Raw genomic sequence first — 20,520 nt, forward strand, 5'->3', positions numbered from 1 at the left:
CCACCACCCAGTTATGTTCCTCACACACCAACACCCAGTGCTGTTCCTCACACCACCACACCACCCAGTGTTGTTCTCACACACCACCACCCAGTGTTTCCTCACACACCACCACCCAGTGCTGTTCTCACACACCACCACTCAGTGTTGTTTCTCACACACCACCACCCAGTGTTGTTCCTCACACACCACCACCCAGTGCTGTTCCTCACACACCACCACCTCAGTGTTGTCTCACACACCACCACCCAGTGTTGTTCCTCACACACCACCATCCAGTGTTGTTCCTCACGCACCACCACCACCATCCAGTGTTGTTCCTCACGCACCACCACCACCACCCAGTGTTGTTCCTCACACACCACCACCCAGTGATGTTCCTCACACCACCATCCAGTGTTGTTCCTCACGCACCACCACCACCACCCAGTGTTGTTCTTCACACACCACCACCCAGTGTTGTTCTTCACACACCACCACCCAGTGTTGTTCCTAATACACCACCAGCACCACAACCCAGTGATGTCCTCACACACCACCACCACCCAGTGTTGTTCCTCACTCACCACCACCACCACCTAGTGTTGTTCCCCACACACCACCACCCACTATTGTTCCTCACACACCACCATCCAGTGTTGTTCCTCCACACACCACCACCCAGTGATGTTCCTCACACACCACCACCCAGTGTTGTTCCTCACGCAACATCACCACCACCCACTGTTGTTCCTCACACTACCACCACCATTCCTCACACACCACCACCCAGTGTTGTTCCTCACACACCACCATCCATTGTTGTTCCTCACACACCACCACCCAGTGTTCCTCACACACCACCACCCATTGTTGTTCTCACACACCACCACCTAGTGTTGTTCCTCACACACCACCACCAGTGTTGTTCCTCACACACCACCACCAGTGTTTTCCTCACACACCACCACCCAGTGTTGTTCCTCACACACAACCACCAGTGTTGTTCTGACACACAATCACCCTTTGTTGTTCCTCACACACCACCACCACCACCCAGTGTTGTTTCTCACATGCCACCACCAGTGTTGTTCCTCACACACACAACCACCCAGTGTTCTGACACACAATCACCCTTTGTTGTTCCTCACACACCACCACCTAGTGTTGTTCCTCACACACCACCACCCAGTGTTGTTCCTCACACACTACCACCCAGTGTTGTTCCTCACACACCACCACCCAGTGTTGTTCCTCACACACCACCACCCAGTGTTGTTCCTCACACACCACCACCCAGTGTTGTTCCTCACACACCACCACCCAGTGTTGTTCCTCACACACCACCACCCAGTTTGTTCCTCACACACCACCACCCAGTATTGTTCCTCACACACATACCACCACTATTACTACTACTACTACTTTCCTCTCACTCGGAATAGAGTATGATGATCATCCAGCTATGATACAATGATATGGTATTAGGGATGTCACCTAGGTTGGTGAGTTTTAAGGTGAGTAAAGAGGTCGATACAGGACTGGTAGGGTCGATCACAGATGTTGCACAAGTGGGAGGCTACATCTAATGTGGGAGGGGTGGCGACAGTGTCTTTCCGGCGTTGAAGCTTATCTGCCTCGTTTTGCAGTCGGGCTAACTCGAAGGTATTGGCACCTTCTCGTGTGGTGCTCCTCCAAGTGTTACGGTGTGGACTAGTTGTCTCCCAGGTGAGGGGGTCGATTTGGAACTTTTCAGGTTTGTCTTAAGACTATCCTTATACCTTATCCGTTGCCTGCCAGCGTCATCTAGTATCTAATATACTATATGACTAGCCGTGTGTCTGTATGTCTGTCTTCTTTTCTGGGCAGCTGAAACGGTACAATCGTTTTTCATCAAACTTGGTGGAAAAATCGCCAAAAAATCGTAGAGTGGAACAAACCTTGTCCCATGTCGATGGTTTCTATAGGAAGGCATTAATCAACCATTTTATTTACGATGGAAAACGATGCAAGTCTACGGACTTGGCGCACCCTAATTAACCATGCAAGTCTACAGACTTGGCGCACCCTTATTCGCTGTACGCTAGCCAACCTGAGCGTTGAAACTTTCACTGGGCACGAAGGTGCCAGCGATCACTTGTACTATCTAATGTACTATAGGAATAGCTGTGTGTCTGTGTGTGTGTGTCTGTTCTGGGCAGCCGAAATGGCACAATCGTTTTTCATCAAACTTGGTGGAAAAATCGCAAAAAAATCGTAGAGTGGAACAAACCTTGTCCTATGTTGATGGTTTCTTTAGGAAGGCATTAATTAACCATTTTATTTACACTGAAAAACGATGTCGCTGTACGCTGTCAGCCGGATGGCGAACCGGGCTCGAAGGGCCCACGATCACTTAAGTTTACTATTCGTTAAGTGACTGTAAAGTAGCTGCTTTGGCGCTCTACCATCGTCCATACGGGTAACGTGGCCAGTCCAGCGTAGCTGTTCATGGATAATGGTAGCCTCAATGCTCCTACAGTTGGTGTCAGCGAGAATAATGGCATTTGCTTTCCTGTCTTCCCAGCGAACTCATAGGATGAATCGTAGACTACGTTGGTGAAAGTTTTTAAGTGTCTTGATGTGTTTCCTGTATGTGATCCATGTCTCGCTACCATACATCAGGGTGAGGAGGATCACTGTTCGATACTTTGTAGATAATTTCAGCTCCCTACATCTGAAACACACGGTTACGATTTGCCAAAGACTTGAGATGCACATGTGCTCCGATGTTGAATCTCTTACTAGATGTCCGGTGTGGACAGGTGGTAGCTAAGGTACCAGAAGTGGATAACATTAGAGAGGGTAGTACCGTTAAGCTGGATGGATGGCAGAGGTTTGGTTGAACCAGGGCGGGTTAAAAGAGAATTTGAGTCTTAAGTGTATTCACATCAAGGCCTAAGTGTGCATATGCATCTATGTAAGTGTTCAGGATATCCTGTAGGTGGCGTTCAGTGTGAGCAACGAGTGAGGTTGTCTGCATACTGAAGCGTCCGAGACCCTTGTTCCTACCTGGAGTCATATTATGTTAAATCATCCTTCATCCGGTACAGTATGTCCACCGCACTGGCTAAATTGTTAATCGCACGAGTAAGGAAGGCAGCGAAGAAATTGGAAAAGAGAATTGGTGTCAGTACACATCCTTGTTTTACCCCCGTTTGGATGGAAAAGAACTCAAACTGGGTGTCACCGTGTAGGACACTGCTGTTAATGCCATCGTGGAGTTGCCTCACAATGGCGATGAATTTTGTGGCAGCTAAAAAGACTGAGGATCTGCCAGAGGCATTCCCTGTTAACCGAGTCGAAGGACTTAGTAAGGACAATGATCATGTTAGTGATGCCTCCTCATGGTCTAAAGTCATATTGAGATTCTGGGAGGAAGTTTTCCCCTCAGGAAATAGTCTGTTTAGGAGGACTCTGGCGATAATCTAGCCAGACAGCAACGAGATCCGGTGGTAGTTTGCCAGTCTGACCGGTCTCCCTTGTTTTTATAAATATTAGACCTTGGGGAATTTCCTCCTTTTCCCATACATTCTCCAGGAAAGAGTGGAGACGGCCGGTAAGCAGAGGTCCTCCTGCTTGATACACCTCGGCTGGGATTTTATCAGGCCCTGTGGCTTTTATTTTTATCTGCTTGATGGCAGTAGCTACTTCATCCTGGGATGGAGGATAGATAAGGTGGGTCAGCTCTGGGTATTGAGGAACCTGCTGGGTAGTCAGGGCATCCACACTGATGTTTCGGTTGAGCAGCGAATGGTAGTGTTTCTTCCAGTGTTGACGTATGCGTTCTTCATATTTAATTAGGGAGTTACCGTTGAATGAGAGGAGGGAGGCCATGCCATGAGTAGTTGGGTCATATATTGTTTCAATGGAATTGAAAAATTCATGCATTTTGTGTTGTTCTGCAAGTCTTTGCATTTCACATCTTATATTTTAACCACCAACTGTTCATTAGTTAGCGTAGTTCGAGCTGGGCCATCGCTTTCTTCTCTTGGAAGGTATCAGCTATGGTCCGTGGCTTAGGGTTGTTCTGCCAGTCAGAGAGAGCAGCACATTTAATACTGACGAGTACTTCGATTTCCAAGTAGTTTTCATCAAACCAATCATGGTGTTTTCTTTTGATCAGGCCAATTGTCTCGTTGCAGGTTTTTGTGATGATAGCTTTGATGGAACCCCATTCGACACTGGGATTTTGGTTGTTTGTTGTTGGGTTGTTTATCAGCCCCTCGTTGAGCTGCTCTCTGAAAGCATTTACTACCGCTGGATCCTCCAGTCGTTTGGTGTTAAAACCTCTTCTGGAGGCTTGTTGCCTCCGTTTTGGGGCAATGTGAAGGAAGAGTTTGGCCCTCACGAGCCGATGATCTGTGTCTTAGTAGTCTGAGCCACGCATGGCTTGACGACCTCTTTCTCTGACACTGATGTAGTCAATGAGATGCCAGTGTTTGGATCGTGGGTGTTGCCACGAACCCTTGAACTTGTCGGCCTGCCTTAACAAGATACTGGTGATAGTGAGGTTGTGAGCAGCACACTTGCTGAGGAGGAATAGGCCATTGGGATTACATTGCCAAGTCCATTTCTCCATATGTTCCCTGCCAAATGTCAGCATCTCTGCCAACTTTGGCATTGAAGTCACCTAGGGGCACAACCTTATCTTCTCTGGGGATAGAGGTTGGCACTCTGTTTAGGTCGGCGTAAAAGGCCTCCTTGATGTCATCCTCTACATCCAGTGTTGGGGCGTATGCACTGATGAAGAAGGCATGCTGTGAGTGATTCAGCGAGACCTCCCGTCATGAGGCGCTCATTGACCCCAACAGACATTTCAGTTAGCCTTTGTAGGACGGATTGGCGAATGGCAAAGCCAACTCCATAAATGCGGTTTCTCCCTGCAGTAGGCTTACCCTTCAGGAGAAGGTATAGCTGGACCTTCGTTCTATGAGTTGACCCTCGTCTGGGAGACGGGACTCACTGATGGCTGTTATATTGATGTTATACCTAGCCAGCTCTTTTGCCACAAGGGCAGTTCTATCAGGACGCTCATTTGTGCCAGTATCTTAACAACATCTCTATAACACTGTCTTAACATCTCTAACACTGTCCTAACAACATCTATGTAACACTGTCCTAACAACATCTCTGTAACACTGCCCTAACAACATCTCTGTAACACTGCTCTAACAACATCTGTAACACTTTTAACAACACAATACAACACTCGCTCCCTTAGGTGTACTGTGTCAGTAAAGTGATCTTGTCTCCCCCACAGTTGCCGTGGTGTTGGGTGTCAGCTCGGCCGCCAGGGTAAGGCATATCATCAACACGTAATTCTTTAAACAAACTTTGATGACAATGAAAGATATACTGCATATTTAGTTACTTGGTTGTTGAGCCAATTACAATTTACGGTGTTTATAACAGGTTCGTCGGGGTGGCAGCCATGGTGGAGGTTACGGGGGTAGTTATGGTAGCGGCTACACCGGCGGTTCAGGTGGCGGTTCAGGTGGCGTCAACGTCCTGCTGGCTGGTAACGGTGGATCCGGATACTTCAGTGCAGGACCCAGGTCCCACGTGCTCAACGCAGGAGGCTTCCCCTTCGAGCCGTCCACCTATGGAGCACAGCAGCAGTGGTACTACCATGCTGCCCTAGCTGCTGGGGACCCATACGCTGCTAAGGCAATCGGTGGGGGTAATTATGCCATCCAGTCTGCAGACGCAGCCGCTGCCAGTGCCGCCCATGGTGTAGTAGCGCAGGCCAACGACCCCAACATTGCTAATGCAGTGAACTACCTGACGGACCACGCCAACTCCGCCTCACTCAACGCTGCGGCCCATCACGGCGCCGCTTATGTCGCCCTCAAGGCCAGTTACAACCACTAGCATGAGCGACTTCTTTATATCCTGAGGCACAGAGGAAATATGAATATTTTACCTAGTCTACTGTGGCGCTTCAAGAGTTGTGTGTGTCGCCTCCACCATCCTCTCTCCTTCCCACCATGGGTGTGACCATTACCAGTCATGTTTGACAATTAAACAATTAAGACGCGACACAGCTGTTTTTATTGCCCTGTTCCAGCTTTGGGGAGTTGTATCCTTGCACCACCTGTATACATGACCCACAACCTTCCTGCACCACCTGTATACATGACCCACAACCTCCCTGCACCACTTGTATACATGACCCACACCCACCTGTAATGACCCACAACCTCCCTGCACCACCTGTATACATGACCCACAACCTCCTGCACCACTTGTATACATGACCCACAACCTCCCTGCACCACCTGTATACATGACCCACAACCATCCTGCACCACCCGCATGACCCACAACCATCCCACCACCTGTATACATGACCCACAACCATCCTGCACCACCTGTATACATGACCCACAACCATCCTGCACCACCTGTATACATGACCCACAACCTTCCTGCACCACCTGTATACATGACCCACAACCATCCTGCACCACCTGTATACATGACCCACAACCTTCCTGCACCACCTGTATACATGACCCACAACCTTCCTGCACCACTTGTATACATGACCCACAACCCCTGCACCACTTGTATACATGACCCACAACCTCCCTGCACCACTTGTATACATGACCCACAACCTTCCTGCACCACCTGTATACATGACCCACAACCATCCTGCACCACTGTACATGACCCACAACCATCCTGCACCACCTGTATACATGACCCACAACCATCCTGCACCACCTGTATACATGACCCACAACCTTCCTGACCACCTGTATACATGACCCACAACCTTCCTGCACCACTTGTATACATGACCCACAACCATCCTGCACCACCTGTATACATGACCCACAACCATCCTGCACCACCTGTATACATGACCCAACCTCCTGCACCACCTGTATACATGACCCACAACCTTCCTGCACCACTTGTATACATGACCCACAACCTCCCTGCACCACTTGTATACATGACCCACAACCTTCCTGCACCACCGTATACATGACCCACAACCTCCCTGCACCACCTGTATACATGACCCACAACCTCCCTGCACCACCTGTATACATGACCCACAACCTCCCTGCACCACCTGTATACATGACCCACAACCTTCCTACACCACCTGTATACATGACCCACAACCTCCCTGCACCACTTGTATACATGACCCACAACCTCCCTGCACCACCTGTATACATGACCCACAACCTCCCTGCACCACCTGTATACATGACCCACAACCTCCCTGCACCACCTGTATACATGACCCACAACCTTCCTACACCACCTGTATACATGACCCACAACCTTCCTGCACCACCTACTGTAGGAACCCTTTTACCATTATTCACTTTTGTTATACGTCCAACCTTTTATACAATGGGTGGATAATATACTTTACACTCGCCTCAAGAAGTATCTTCACGGAGGGGGTCTCGATAGGGTTGTCAAAACCCTTCATCTCTTTTTTCTTATTGTCTAACACAAATTCTATGAGAGACTTAAGTTTCCCGTGTTAACACCTTGAACTATATTATGTCAGGTCACCATTCTTAAATTATATATCAAGCGTTTATACATGAGAGAAAGTTTAGTTGCTGGTCTGACATTACCTAGTGAAGTACTGTAGCAGTGCCTTCACTATTATAGTTTACTCCCCGAAGTACTGTACCAGTGCCTTCACTATTATAGTTGACCCCCTGAAGTACTGTAGCAGTGCCTTCACTATTATAGTTTACTCCCTGAAGTACTGTAGCAGTGCCTTCACTATTATAGTTTACTTCCTGAAGTACTGTAGCAGTGCTTTCACTATTTTAGTTTACTCCCTGAAGTACTGTAGCAGTGCCTTCACTATTATAGTTTACTCCCTGAAGTACTGTAGCAGTGCCTTTGCTATTATAGTTTATTCCTTGAAGTACTGTAGCAGTGCCTTCACTATTATAGTTTACCCCCTTGAGTACTGTAGCAGTGCCTTCACTATTATAGTTTACTCCCTGAAGTACTGTAGCAGTGCCTTCACTATTATAGTTTACTCCCTGAAGTACTGTAGCAGTGCCTTCACTGTTATAGTTTACTCCCTGAAGTACTGTACCAGTGCCTTCACTATTAGAGTTTACTCCCTGAAGTACTGTAGCAGTGCCTTCACTATTATAGTTTACCCCCTCAAGTACTGTAGCAGTGCCTTCACTATTATAGTTTACTCCCTAAAGTACTGTAGCAGTGCCTTCACTATTATAGTTTACCCCCTGATGTACTGTAGCAGTGCCTTCACTATTATAGTTTACCCGCTAAAGTACTGTAGCATTGCCTTCACTATTATAGTTTACTCCCTGAAGTACTGTAGCAGTGCATTTCACTATTATAGTTACCCCCTGAAGTACTGTAGCATTGCCTTCATTTATAGTTTACCCCCTGAAGTACTGTAGCAGTGCCTTAACTATTATAGTTTACTCCCTGAAGTACTGTAGCAGTGCCTTGACTATTATAGTTTACTGCCTGAAGTACTGTAGCAGTGCCTTCACTATTATAGTTTACCCCCTGAAGTACTGTAGCAGTGCCTTCACTATTATAGTTTACTGCCTGAAGTACTGTAGCAGTGCCTTCACTATTATAGTTTACTCCCTGAAGTACTGTACCAGTGCCTTCACTATTATAGTTTACTCCCCGAAGTACTGTAGCAGTGCCTTTGCTATTATAGTTTATTCCTTGAAGTACTGTAGCAGTGCCTTCACTATTATAGTTTACCCCCTTGAGTACTGTAGCAGTGCCTTCACTTTTATAGTTTACTCCCTGAAGTACTGTAGCAGTGCCTTCACTATTATAGTTTACTCCCTGAAGTACTGTAGCAGTGCCTTCACTATTATAGTTTACTCCCTGAAGTACTGTACCAGTGCCTTCACTATTATAGTTTACTCCCTGAAGTACTGTAGCAGTGCCTTCACTATTATAGTTTACCCCCTGAAGTACTGTAGCAGTGCCTTCACTATTATAGTTTACTCCCTAAAGTACTGTAGCAGTGCCTTCACTATTATAGTTTACCCCCTGAAGTACTGTAGCAGTGCCTTCACTATTATAGTTTACCCGCTGAAGTACTGTAGCATTGCCTTCACTATTATAGTTTACTCCCTGAAGTACTGTAGCAGTGCATTTCACTATTATAGTTACCCCCTGAAGTACTGTAGCATTGCCTTCACTATTATAGTTTACTGCCTTAAGTACTGTAGCAGTGCCTTCACTATTATAGTTTACTCCCTGAAGTACTGTACCAGTGCCTTCACTATTATAGTTTACTCCCCGAAGTACTGTAGCAGTGCCTTTGCTATTATAGATTATTCCCTGAAGTACTGTACCAGTGCCTTCACTAATATAGTTTACTCCCTGAAGTACTGTAGCAGTGCCTTCACTATTATAGTTTACTCCCTGAAGTACTGTAGCAGTGCCTTCACTATTATAGTTTACTCCCTGAAGTACTGTCCCAGTGCCTTCACTATTATAGTTTACTCCCCGAAGTACTGTAGTAGTGCCTTAGCTATTATAGTTTATTCCCTGAAGTAATGTAGCAGTGCCTTCACTATTATAGTATAAACCCTTGAGTACTGTAGCAGTGCCTTCACTATTACAGTTTACCCCCAGAAGTACTGTAGCAGTGCCTTCACTATTATAGTTTACTCCCTGAAGTACTGTAGCAGTGCCTTCACTATTATAGTTTACCCCCCAAGTACTGTAGCAGTGCCTTCACTATTATAGTTTTACTCCCTAAAATTACTGTAGCAGTGCCTTCATTATTATAGTTTACTAGTACTGTAGCAGTGCCTTCACTAATATAGTTTTCTCTAAGTACTGTAGCAATTATATACATTATTATAGTTACCTAGTACTGTAGCAGTGCCTTCACTATTACAGTTTACTTTCTTTCTAGTACTGTAGCAGTGCCTTCGCTATTCCATTTACTCCCTGGAAGTACTGTAGCAGTGCCTTCACTGTTATAGTTTACTCCCTGAAGTGCTGTAGCATTGCCTTACCACTATTATAGTTTACCTGAGTACTGTAGCAGTGCTTTCACTAATATAGTTTACCCCCTGAGTACTGTAGTGCATTCACTATTATAGTTTACTCCTGAAGTACTGTAGCAGTGCCTTCACTATTATAGTTTACCCCCTGAAGTACTGTAGCAGTGCCTTCACTATTATAGTTTACTCCCTGAAGTACTGTAGCAGTGCCTTCACTATTATAGTTTACTCCCTGAAGTACTGTAGCAGTGCCTTCACTATTATAGTTTACTTCCTGAAGTACTGTACAGGTGCCTTCACTATTATAGTTTACTCCCTGAAGTACTGTAGCAGTGCCTTCACTATTATAGTTTACTCCCTGAAGTACTGTAGCAGTGCCTTCACTGTATAGTTATTCCCTGAGTACTGTGCCAGTGCAGCCTACTGGTAAGTTTACTCCCCGAAGTACTGTAGCAGTGCCTTAGCTATTATAGTTTATTCCCTGAAGTAATGTAGCAGTGCCTTCACTTTTATAGTTTAACCACTTGAGTAGTGTTGCAGTGCCTTCACTATTATAGTTTACTCCCTGAAGTACTGTAGCAGTGCCTTCACTATTATAGTTTACTCCCTGAAGTACTGTAGCAGTGCCTTCACTATTATAGTTTACCCCCCCAAGTACTGTAGCAGTGCCTTCACTATTATAGTTTACTCCCTAAAGTACTGTAGCAGTGCCTTCATTATTATAGTTTACCCGCTGAAGTACTGTAGCAGTGCCTTCACTATTATAGTTCACTCCCTAAAGTACTGTAGCATTCACTATTATAGTTTACCCCCCGAAGTACTGTAGCAGTGCCTTCACTATTATAGTTTACTCCCTGAAGTACTGAAGCAGTGCCTTCGCTATTACACTTTACTCCCTGAAGTACTGTAGCAGTGCCTTCACTATTATAGTTTACTCCCTGAAATACTGTACTTATTGCCTTCACTATTATAGTTTACCCCTGAAGTACTGTAGCAGTGCTTTCACTAATATAGTTACCCCTGAAGTACTGTAGCAGTGCATTCACTATTATAGTTTACTCCCTGAAGTACTGTAGCAGTGCCTTCACTATCATAGTTTACCCCCTGAAATACTGTAGCAGTGCCTTCACTATTATAGTTTACTCCCTGAAGTACTGTAGCAGTGCCTTCACTATTATAGTTTACCCCCCCAAGTACTGTAGCAGTGCCTTCACTATTATAGTTTACTCCCTGAAGTACTGTAGCATTGCCTTCACTATTATAGTTTACTCCCTGAAGTACTGTAGCATTGCCTTCACTATTATAGTTTACCCCCTGAAGTACTGTTGCAGTGCCTTCACTGCTATTGTTTACCCCTGAAGTACTGTAGCAGTGCCTTCACTCCCATAGTTTACCCCCTGAAGTACTCTAGCAGTGTCTTCACTATTGTAGTTTACCCCCTGAAGTACTGTAGCAGTGCCTTCGCTATTATAGTTTACTCCCTGAAGTACTGTAGCAGTGCTTTCTCTATTATAGTTTACCCCCTGAAGTACTCTAGCAGTGTCTTCACTATTGTAGTTTACCCCCTGAAGTACTGTAGCAGTGCATTCACTATTATAGTTTACCCCCTGATGTACTGTAGCAGTGCTTTCTCTATTATAGTTTACCCTCTGAAGTACCGTAGCAGTACCTTCACTATTATAGTTTACCCCCTGAAGTACTGTAGCAGTGCCTTCACTATTTTAGTTTACTCCCTGAAGTACTGTAGGAGTGCCTTCACTATTATAGTTTACCCCCTGAAGTACTGTAGCAGTGCCTTCACTATTTCAGTTTACCCCCTGAAGTACTGTACCAGTGCCTTCACTATTATAGTTTACCCCCTGAAGTACTGTAGCAGTGCCTTCACTATTATAGTTTACTCCCTGAAGTACTGTAGCAGTGCCTTCACTTTTATAGTATACTCCCTGAAGTACTGTAGCAGTGCATTCACTATTATAGTTTACTCCCTGAAGTACTGTAGCAGTGCCTTCACTATTATAGTTTACCCCCTGAAGTACTGTAGCAGTGCTTTCACTATTACAGTTTACCCCCTGAAGTACTGTAGCAGTGCTTTCACTATTATAGTTTACCCCCTGAAGTACTGTAGCAGTGCCTTCACTATTATAGTTTACCCCCTGCAGTACTCTACCAGTGCCTTCACTATTAGAGTTTACTCCCTGAAGTACTGTAGCAGTGCTTTCACTATTATAGTTTACCCCCTGAAGTACTGTAGCAGTGCCTTCACTATTATAGTTTACCCCCTGAAGTACTGTACCAGTGCCTTCACTATTAGAGTTTACTCCCTGAAGTACTGTAGCAGTGCCTTCACTATTATAGTTTACCCCCTGAAGTACTGTAGCATTGCCTTCACTATTATAGTTTACTCCCTGAAGTACTGTAGCAGTGCCTTCACTATTATAGTTTACCCCCTGAAGTACTGTAGCAGTGCCTTCACTATTATAGTCTACCCCCTGAAGTACTGTAGCAGTGCTTTCACTATTATAGTTTACTCCCTGAAGTACTGTAGCAGTGCCTTCACTATTATAGTTTACCCCCTGAAGTACTGTAGCAGTGCCTTCACTATTATAGTTTACCCCCTGAAGTACAGTTGCAGTGCTTTCACTGTTATTGTTTACCCCTGAAGTACTGTAGCAGTGCTTTCACTATTATAGTTTACTCCCTGAAGTACTGTAGCAGTGCCTTCACTATCATAGTTTACCCCCTGAAATACTGTAGCAGTGCCTTCACTATTATAGTTTACTCCCTGAAGTACTGTAGCAGTGCCTTCACTATTATAGTTTACCCCCCCAAGTACTGTAGCAGTGCCTTCACTATTATAGTTTACTCCCTGAAGTACTGTAGCATTGCCTTCACTATTATAGTTTACTCCCTGAAGTACTGTAGCATTGCCTTCACTATTATAGTTTACCCCCTGAAGTACTGTTGCAGTGCCTTCACTGCTATTGTTTACCCCTGAAGTACTGTAGCAGTGCCTTCACTCCCATAGTTTACCCCCTGAAGTACTCTAGCAGTGTCTTCACTATTGTAGTTTACCCCCTGAAGTACTGTAGCAGTGCCTTCGCTATTATAGTTTACTCCCTGAAGTACTGTAGCAGTGCTTTCTCTATTATAGTTTACTCCCTGAAGTACTGTAGCAGAGCCTTCACTTTTATAGTTTACCCCCATGAAGTACTGTAGCAGTGCCTTCACTAATACAGTTTATCCCCTGAAGTACTGTAGCAGTGCCTTCACTCTTATAGTTGACCCCTGAAGTACTGTAGCAGTGCCCTTCACTATTATAGTTTACTCCCTGAAGTACTGTAGCAGTGCCTTCACTATTATAGTTTACCCCCTGAAGTACTGTTGCAGTGCCTTCACTGATTGTTTACCCCTGAAGTACTGTAGCAGTGCCTTCACTATAGTTTACCCGAGTTTAGAAGTACTGAAGTACTGTAGCAGTGCCTTCACTATTATAGTTTACTCCCTGAAGTACTGTAGCAGTGCCTTCACTATTACAGTTTATCCCCTGAAGTACTGTAGCAGTGCTTCACTATTGTAGTTTACCCCCTGAAGTACTGTAGCAGTGCATTCACTATTATAGTTTACCCCCTGATGTACTGTAGCAGTGCTTTCTCTATTATAGTTTACCCTCTGAAGTACCGTAGCAGTACCTTCACTATTATAGTTTACCCCCTGAAGTACTGTAGCAGTGCCTTCACTATTTTAGTTTACTCCCTGAAGTACTGTAGGAGTGCCTTCACTATTATAGTTTACCCCCTGAAGTACTGTAGCAGTGCCTTCACTATTTCAGTTTACCCCCTGAAGTACTGTACCAGTGCCTTCACTATTATAGTTTACCCCCTGAAGTACTGTAGCAGTGCCTTCACTATTATAGTTTACTCCCTGAAGTACTGTAGCAGTGCCTTCACAATTATAGTTACCCCTGAAATTACTGTAGCAGTGTCTTCACTATTATAGTTGACTCCCTGAAGTACTGTAGCAGTGTCTTCACTATTATAGTTGACTCCCTGAAGTACTGTAGCACTGCCTTCACTGTTATAGTTTACCCCCTGAAGTACTGTAGCAGTGCATTCACTATTATAGTTTACCCCCTGAAGCACTGTAGCAGTGCCTTCACTATTATAGTTGACTACCTGAAGTACTGTAGCAGTGCCTTCACTGTTATAGTTTACTCCCTGAAGTACTGTAGCAGTGCATTCTCTATTATAGTTTACCCCCTGAAGTACTGTAGCAGTGCTTTCACTATTACAGTTTACCCCCTGAAGTACTGTAGCACTGCATTCACTATTATAGTTTACCCCCTGAAGTATTGTAGCAGTGCATTCACTATTATAGTTTACCCCCTGAAGTACTGTAGCAGTGCCTTCACTATTATACTTTACCCCCTGAAGTACTGTAGCAGTGCCTTCACTATTACAGTTTACCCCCTGAAGTACTGTAGCAGTGCCTTCACTATTATAGTTTACCCCCTGAAGTACTGTAGCAGTGCCTTCACTATTACAGTTTACGCTTTGAAGTACTGTACCAGTGCATTCACTATTATAGTTTACCCCCCGAAGTACTGTAGCAGTGCCTTCACTATTATAGTTTACTCCCTGAAGTACTGTAGCAGTGCCTTCATTATTATAGTTTATTCCGAGAAGTACTGTACTGTTGCCTTCACTGAAGTACTTGCCTTGACCTAAGCACCTGAAATTATTATAGTTTACCCCCTGAAGTACTGTAGCAGTGCCTTCACTATTATAGTTTACCCCCTGAAGTACTGTAGCAGTGCCTTCACTATTATAGTTTACCCCCTGAAGTACTGTAGCAGTGCCTTCACTATTACAGTTTACCCCCTGAAGTACTGTAGCAGTGCATTCACTATTATAGTTCACCCCCTGAAGTACTGTAGCGTTGTCTTCACTATTATAATTTACTCCCTGAAGTACTGTAGCAGTACCTTCACTATTATAGTTTACTCCCTGAAGTACTGTAGCAGTGCCTTCACTATTATAGTTTACTCCCCGAAGTACTGTAGCAGTGCCTTCACTATTATAGTTGATCTGCTCCACTCTTAGTCTCTGCTAAGTTAAACGTTCTAGATAATCTTCTTTAGTTTCCTTTGTGTTATATCAAACTTTTCCAGCTTTATTTGTTGTTCTTCTTTCATGAGGAAGTTAAGGGGTATACATACCAATTCTGGTAAAGGTTTTGTCATAATGTGCTACACGTCCGCCTCCCCTTCCCCTCCATTCCGTGTCCAGGTCGTGCCCACAGGTGATGGGCTATTCGTTGGGGATGGGTGGGGGGTGGTACTCAGCGGTTGCTCCGTTTGTTTGCTTGTCTGGGTAATATATTAGGCAATTTCTGAGTAAGGAAGCTACAATTTGGACACATCAATGTCCATTTTTGTTTATGATTGTTTGCTCAGGTTCTGTTAATTGCTTGGGGGTCGTGTACACACGGTAGAAAATATTTTACCATTTTTTGTGTGAAGCAAAGTGACATCACAGACGAATGATCACGTGAAGCAAAGTAACATACGGACGAATGATCAGCAAAGTAACATCACGAACGAATGATCATTTCGGAATTCATCGGACCCACCCGGGAAGATGCCTATTTTACTGTGTTTGTACTGTTTTTGCTTAAAGCAAATAGGTACACAAGAATGAAGGAAACTGGAGCAGTCCTATTGGCCCATACAAGGCAGCCATGTTTATACCCAAGCTTTAATGCTCATATAACTGTCCAACTGAAACTTCCCAGCCAATTTGATAATTTGTTCCATTCATCCACTACTCTATTTCCAAACCAGTGTTTACTTAAATCACGTCTAAATCTAAATTTGTTTATTCAAAACCATTGCTACGAGTTCGCTTCTGGTTGGATAGTTTGAGTACCTTTGTACCTTTGTTATTATATCACCTTTGTCTATCTCCCTTCTTGAAAATCTGTATCACATTCACTATCCTCCAGGAATCTTGTACTACATCCGTTTTCAATGACATGTTAAACTAGTCTGTCAAGGGCATACTAAGCTCTTCCTTACATCCCTTAAATACTCTGGCAAACATTTCATCACGACCTGGTGACTTATTAGGTGTTAATTTATCTATTTGTTTACTAACATCGTCGTTACTAGTCACTACTAACTCTATAAAGGATTTTCTTCACTAATTCGGTTGACAGTCGGTGTCTCGGGTATCATGTTTAAGTTTTGACACTTATGGCATGACCTACAATATCTCTTGATATCTTTTGCACCAGGACAGAAGAATTTTCTAAAAACTTTATCCGAAGTTTTTCTGTGTGAAAATGACCAGCAACAGCTGAATCATGGGCAATAAAAAGAACACAACTTCTGAGTTTCTCTGGTACAACAAGTTGTTTCTTACCAACATGAAAATTATTTTTGCTACCAAGGAAAGTTCTGTAGATTAGACCATTAATTATCTCACACCTAACAATTCTACTCTTAACAGCTACAGTGACTTTATTTATGACTTAATTTCTAATAGAAGCAAGGGTTGGACATTCATTCTGAGCAGCAATCAGATCCTGTTTACTAATATACAAACCAGCCAGAGTTGGTGTCAATTAATCTATTAAACCTAATGTTTCCTGCTGCGTAGATCCAATAGTATCTACTTTTTACACAGTCTTAGTGTGACCTGACTTCTCTATAAATTGCGAAATCTTCTCGTCCACAAAGTTAACTGATGGAACCTCAACTCCAGGAACCATAACAAGAAGAACACCGGCTAACTTTATGGGTGCAGCTGTAGCAGATACCCAACCGGTAAAGAATTTGCTCTGAATAAATCATCTTACTACAGGGAAGTAGTTTGTCACACCGAGGTAATCATACAGTTTCCTCAACCTACCTCTCTTGTGATTAACAGGAACAAGTTCGTTTTTAATAAAAAAAATGTGGAACATACAGTACCTAGCACAACGGTCGCCTTTTTATTGAATACTTACCCATCCAGGTCAGCTAGAAAGTTATCAGGGGTCAAGTCTGATTCAGGAACAAACTTATCTTCTTTTTACTCTCCTCGTTTACTTTGCTTTTAGGCTGCCTATGTAACTCAGGGCAGTCAGGTTTTATATGTCCTGGATTATGACAGGAGTGACAGATTACATTTAACTTTCTAAAAGAGCTTTTGTTACATTTAGTCTCAGGAAGAGGTATAAATTTTTCCTGAGTTACTCTACTTGGCTTTGAATATTTATGAGCTGATCTATATCTATCAGCAGCTTGAACCATCTGAAATGACCTGGCAAAAGACCTTTCCTTAAGGAACATTCTTAGATCCGGATGACAAAGACTTAAAATTTGATCACTAACCATGATATCAGAGAAATATCCATAGGTTTTATTTATGTTACTAAGTTAAAACCATCTGTCCAGACACTAACACTAATTGAACATAATTTTCATTGTCAAATCTTTGCCTCTCTAAACTTGAGTCGGTCTCGGTATGACTCGACAGTAATCGAGTACGCCTGTAATAATGCCTCCTTTAGCTGATTGTGGTCCTCAACAACTTTACGAGGAAGGCTCACATTAATCTTCAACGCTTTATCTCTCAATGATGAACGAAGATATACATGATATTCTTTCTTTTATCAACCATGAAGCTCTGCGAGTCTTTCGAATCTTAGAAGAAAAGAGTATTTCATCTTGACCTGTAAATATAGGTAAGCGAAGATCTTTAAGACAACCTTTCATGCCTGTTTCCTCATTACCTTTACTAGAATCTGAGCGAATCTGAGCAATCTCTAATTCACGATTCCTTTGTTTTTTCTGCCTCTTCAAACTCTTTCTTTTTGTCGTTCATCTCTTTCAACTCGTTGACCAGATAGACTAGCGTCCTTTCCTAGTTTAAGAATCTCAACTGTATTGAAGGTAGCCATGATAATAAATCATAGTATTGTAACTCAGACAATATGAAACATTAAACTTTCGAACAAAAATGTAAGATCGTTGAGCGTGTAAACTAACACCCAAGAACCGGTGAACAAAGCACGGACTACAGTACATCCACCCAGAAACCCACAGTCTCGATACAACAACCGACAGCTGGTCTCCTAACTGTGCTAATTAAGGGTAACAACACTCGCAATGAGCCTTCAACAGTAATGTTAATACAGCAATGTGACGAAATACATCACTACAGTACATGGGGACGAAGGCCGACATAGACGCGAACAACTGTTCCGTGAGACACAAAAACAAATGGGTCGCTCACCAAATGTGAAGGATCAGTCACACTTCAATTTCCCCAACAACTTGGACCAAAATAATACACTCACCTCACTACCTAGATAAGAACAGGCAATCACTCACGATCATGAAGTATGGCTAGTCACTGGTCACTCTCCTTGTATCCCGTGTCAAATAAACTCAATCTGAGGACATATTCTAGGATCAATAATACAGTAGTTTAATATAGTGTCACTTGGTAATGTGATAAGATTTCTGAGAGAATCCTACTCACTGCGCCATTTGTCTGGGGTTTAGATGTTAACGCCCTCTGGTTCTTATAATGATTACTGTCAGGTGGATCACTCACTTTCACCAAGAATATTGAACAAGATTATGGATATTTGTAACAAAATATGTCTATTTACAAGTATTTACACTGATCATCAGCATGAAGGCAGTACAGAGCAACAAAAACATATGTAGGTATGGAAGTGTCAGACTGCCGGTCAGAACAAATGTCGGGAGTGTAGACACTGGATGTGAAGCTTGGGGTCTTGTATATCAACAGGTGGTAAACAGGCATCTTCTCCTCAACACCATCACAGGAGAGCAAGTATCTTCTTAACCGGCACAGGTACGTGATAATGGACCTGGGAGGAACAGCACAGAGGCTAGGGCTGACAATGTTCTAGTTGGCCTGCTGACATACAAGGCTAGGAGTGCAGCAGTTCACACCAACGTGACCATGAATAAAAAGCTAAAACAATGCAGTACAGTACATTTAGAATATTGTCTCACTAAGTTGTACATACATAGTAATTAACAAACATTACACTAGGCTTGCTTAAAACACAAATAACACCACAGGAACCATAAACCACAAACAATAATAAATAATATTGAATACTCACAGGCAGCAGGTGACCAACTGGGTCAGAGAAGGGAGCCAAGTGACCAGCCATACTGTTAAAACCCGCACTATGACTCGGTTCACTTTACCCATGAACAACACCTTCAGATACAGAGAACAAACCCACCACTGAACAACACAGTTCCAACAATCATTGGAGTGGAATATAAACCCCTTACAATTGCAACGTCGTCTATCACACAATTACGCTGGCCTTCACTGGTGTAACTCGGATCAGCTCCAAAGTATTCCCATCTGGTCTGGACCTTGGGTGCGCTGTTCACAATGCACAGTGGCAATCCGAGAAAGGAGGGCATAGTTTTTGGACTGAGTTCTAAACAAAAATTGGCTGCCATGACGATGCAGGCATTGTCTTACATCTTGATAATGATTATTAAAAGTAAAGCGGGGTAGTTAATGATAAGTTAAGTAGAAAATATTCATCCACCTTTTGCTTTGAACTGTAATTTTAGGGCCAAAAATCACGAAGCAGCCTAGTTTACTCATAAATAAGCTGCTAGAATTAATAGCGTTTGGGGTCTCCGAAGAAGCAGATATTTTTAAATGGGTAATTTTTGTTATTTTGTGCCCTTCATGGCTTTCACAAGTAATTTTATCCCAAAATAAGTAAAAAAAAAAAAATAACATACTTATATCAATAATGTTCTCTGTACAAATATTAGCTGTCCGTTTACACTTTGTTCCTGATGCTCCTCCGCCCAACCAATAGGAAGAGAGCAAAGAATTAAAATGATGTAAAGTGGTTCTACACTTGGGAGAGGAACTGTAGTAGAAAATTTCTGAACCAGTCTAATGGGGATATGAAAACGCAGCTTACGTTAACTCAGGCTTCTGTGAAAGTTATTACATCGATTTTTTCAATACATACCAGAGCTCTGATATCTTCAACCTTATAGGAACCACACTGTGTTGATAACTGCCACAGGAACCACACTGTCTTGATAACTGCCACAGGAGCCACACTGTCTTGATAGCTGCCATAGGAGCCACACTTGTGTTGATAACTGCCACAGGAGCCACACTGTGTTAATAACTGATATAGGAACCACACTGTCTTGATAACTGCCACAGGAGCCATACTGTGTTGATAACTGCCACAGGAGCCACACTGTCTTGATAACTGCCACAGGAGCCACACTGTGTTAATAACCGCCACAGGAGCCACACTGAATTGAATTTAATTGAATTGAAAAAGTTTATTTTGCAAGAAAAACACAGATACAGAGTGGATAATAATAACAACATTAACATGGCTGAGCCAGTTGAGAACCTGAGCTCTCTTTGAGGCACCTGATATACACTATACATTTATCTCAAGGAAGTATTAT

General features: G+C 43.4%; 1 protein-coding gene across 1 annotated transcript; it reads left to right on the forward strand.

The window, feature by feature from the left end:
• The first annotated feature begins 3,252 nt into the window (after positions 1–3,252).
• Positions 3,253–6,060, forward strand: LOC121861116 (keratin, type I cytoskeletal 9-like). Its single transcript, XM_042358679.1, has 2 exons — positions 3,253–3,348; positions 5,434–6,060. The coding sequence occupies exons 1-2, from the start codon at positions 3,253–3,255 to the stop codon at positions 5,890–5,892; spliced, it is 555 nt and encodes a 184-aa protein (XP_042214613.1). The 3' UTR covers positions 5,893–6,060.
• The last annotated feature ends 14,460 nt before the right edge of the window (positions 6,061–20,520 follow it).

This window comes from Homarus americanus, unplaced genomic scaffold (assembly GCF_018991925.1).
Source record: "Homarus americanus isolate GMGI-L3 unplaced genomic scaffold, GMGI_Hamer_2.0 scaffold52806, whole genome shotgun sequence".
Taxonomy (NCBI): domain Eukaryota; kingdom Metazoa; phylum Arthropoda; class Malacostraca; order Decapoda; family Nephropidae; genus Homarus; species Homarus americanus.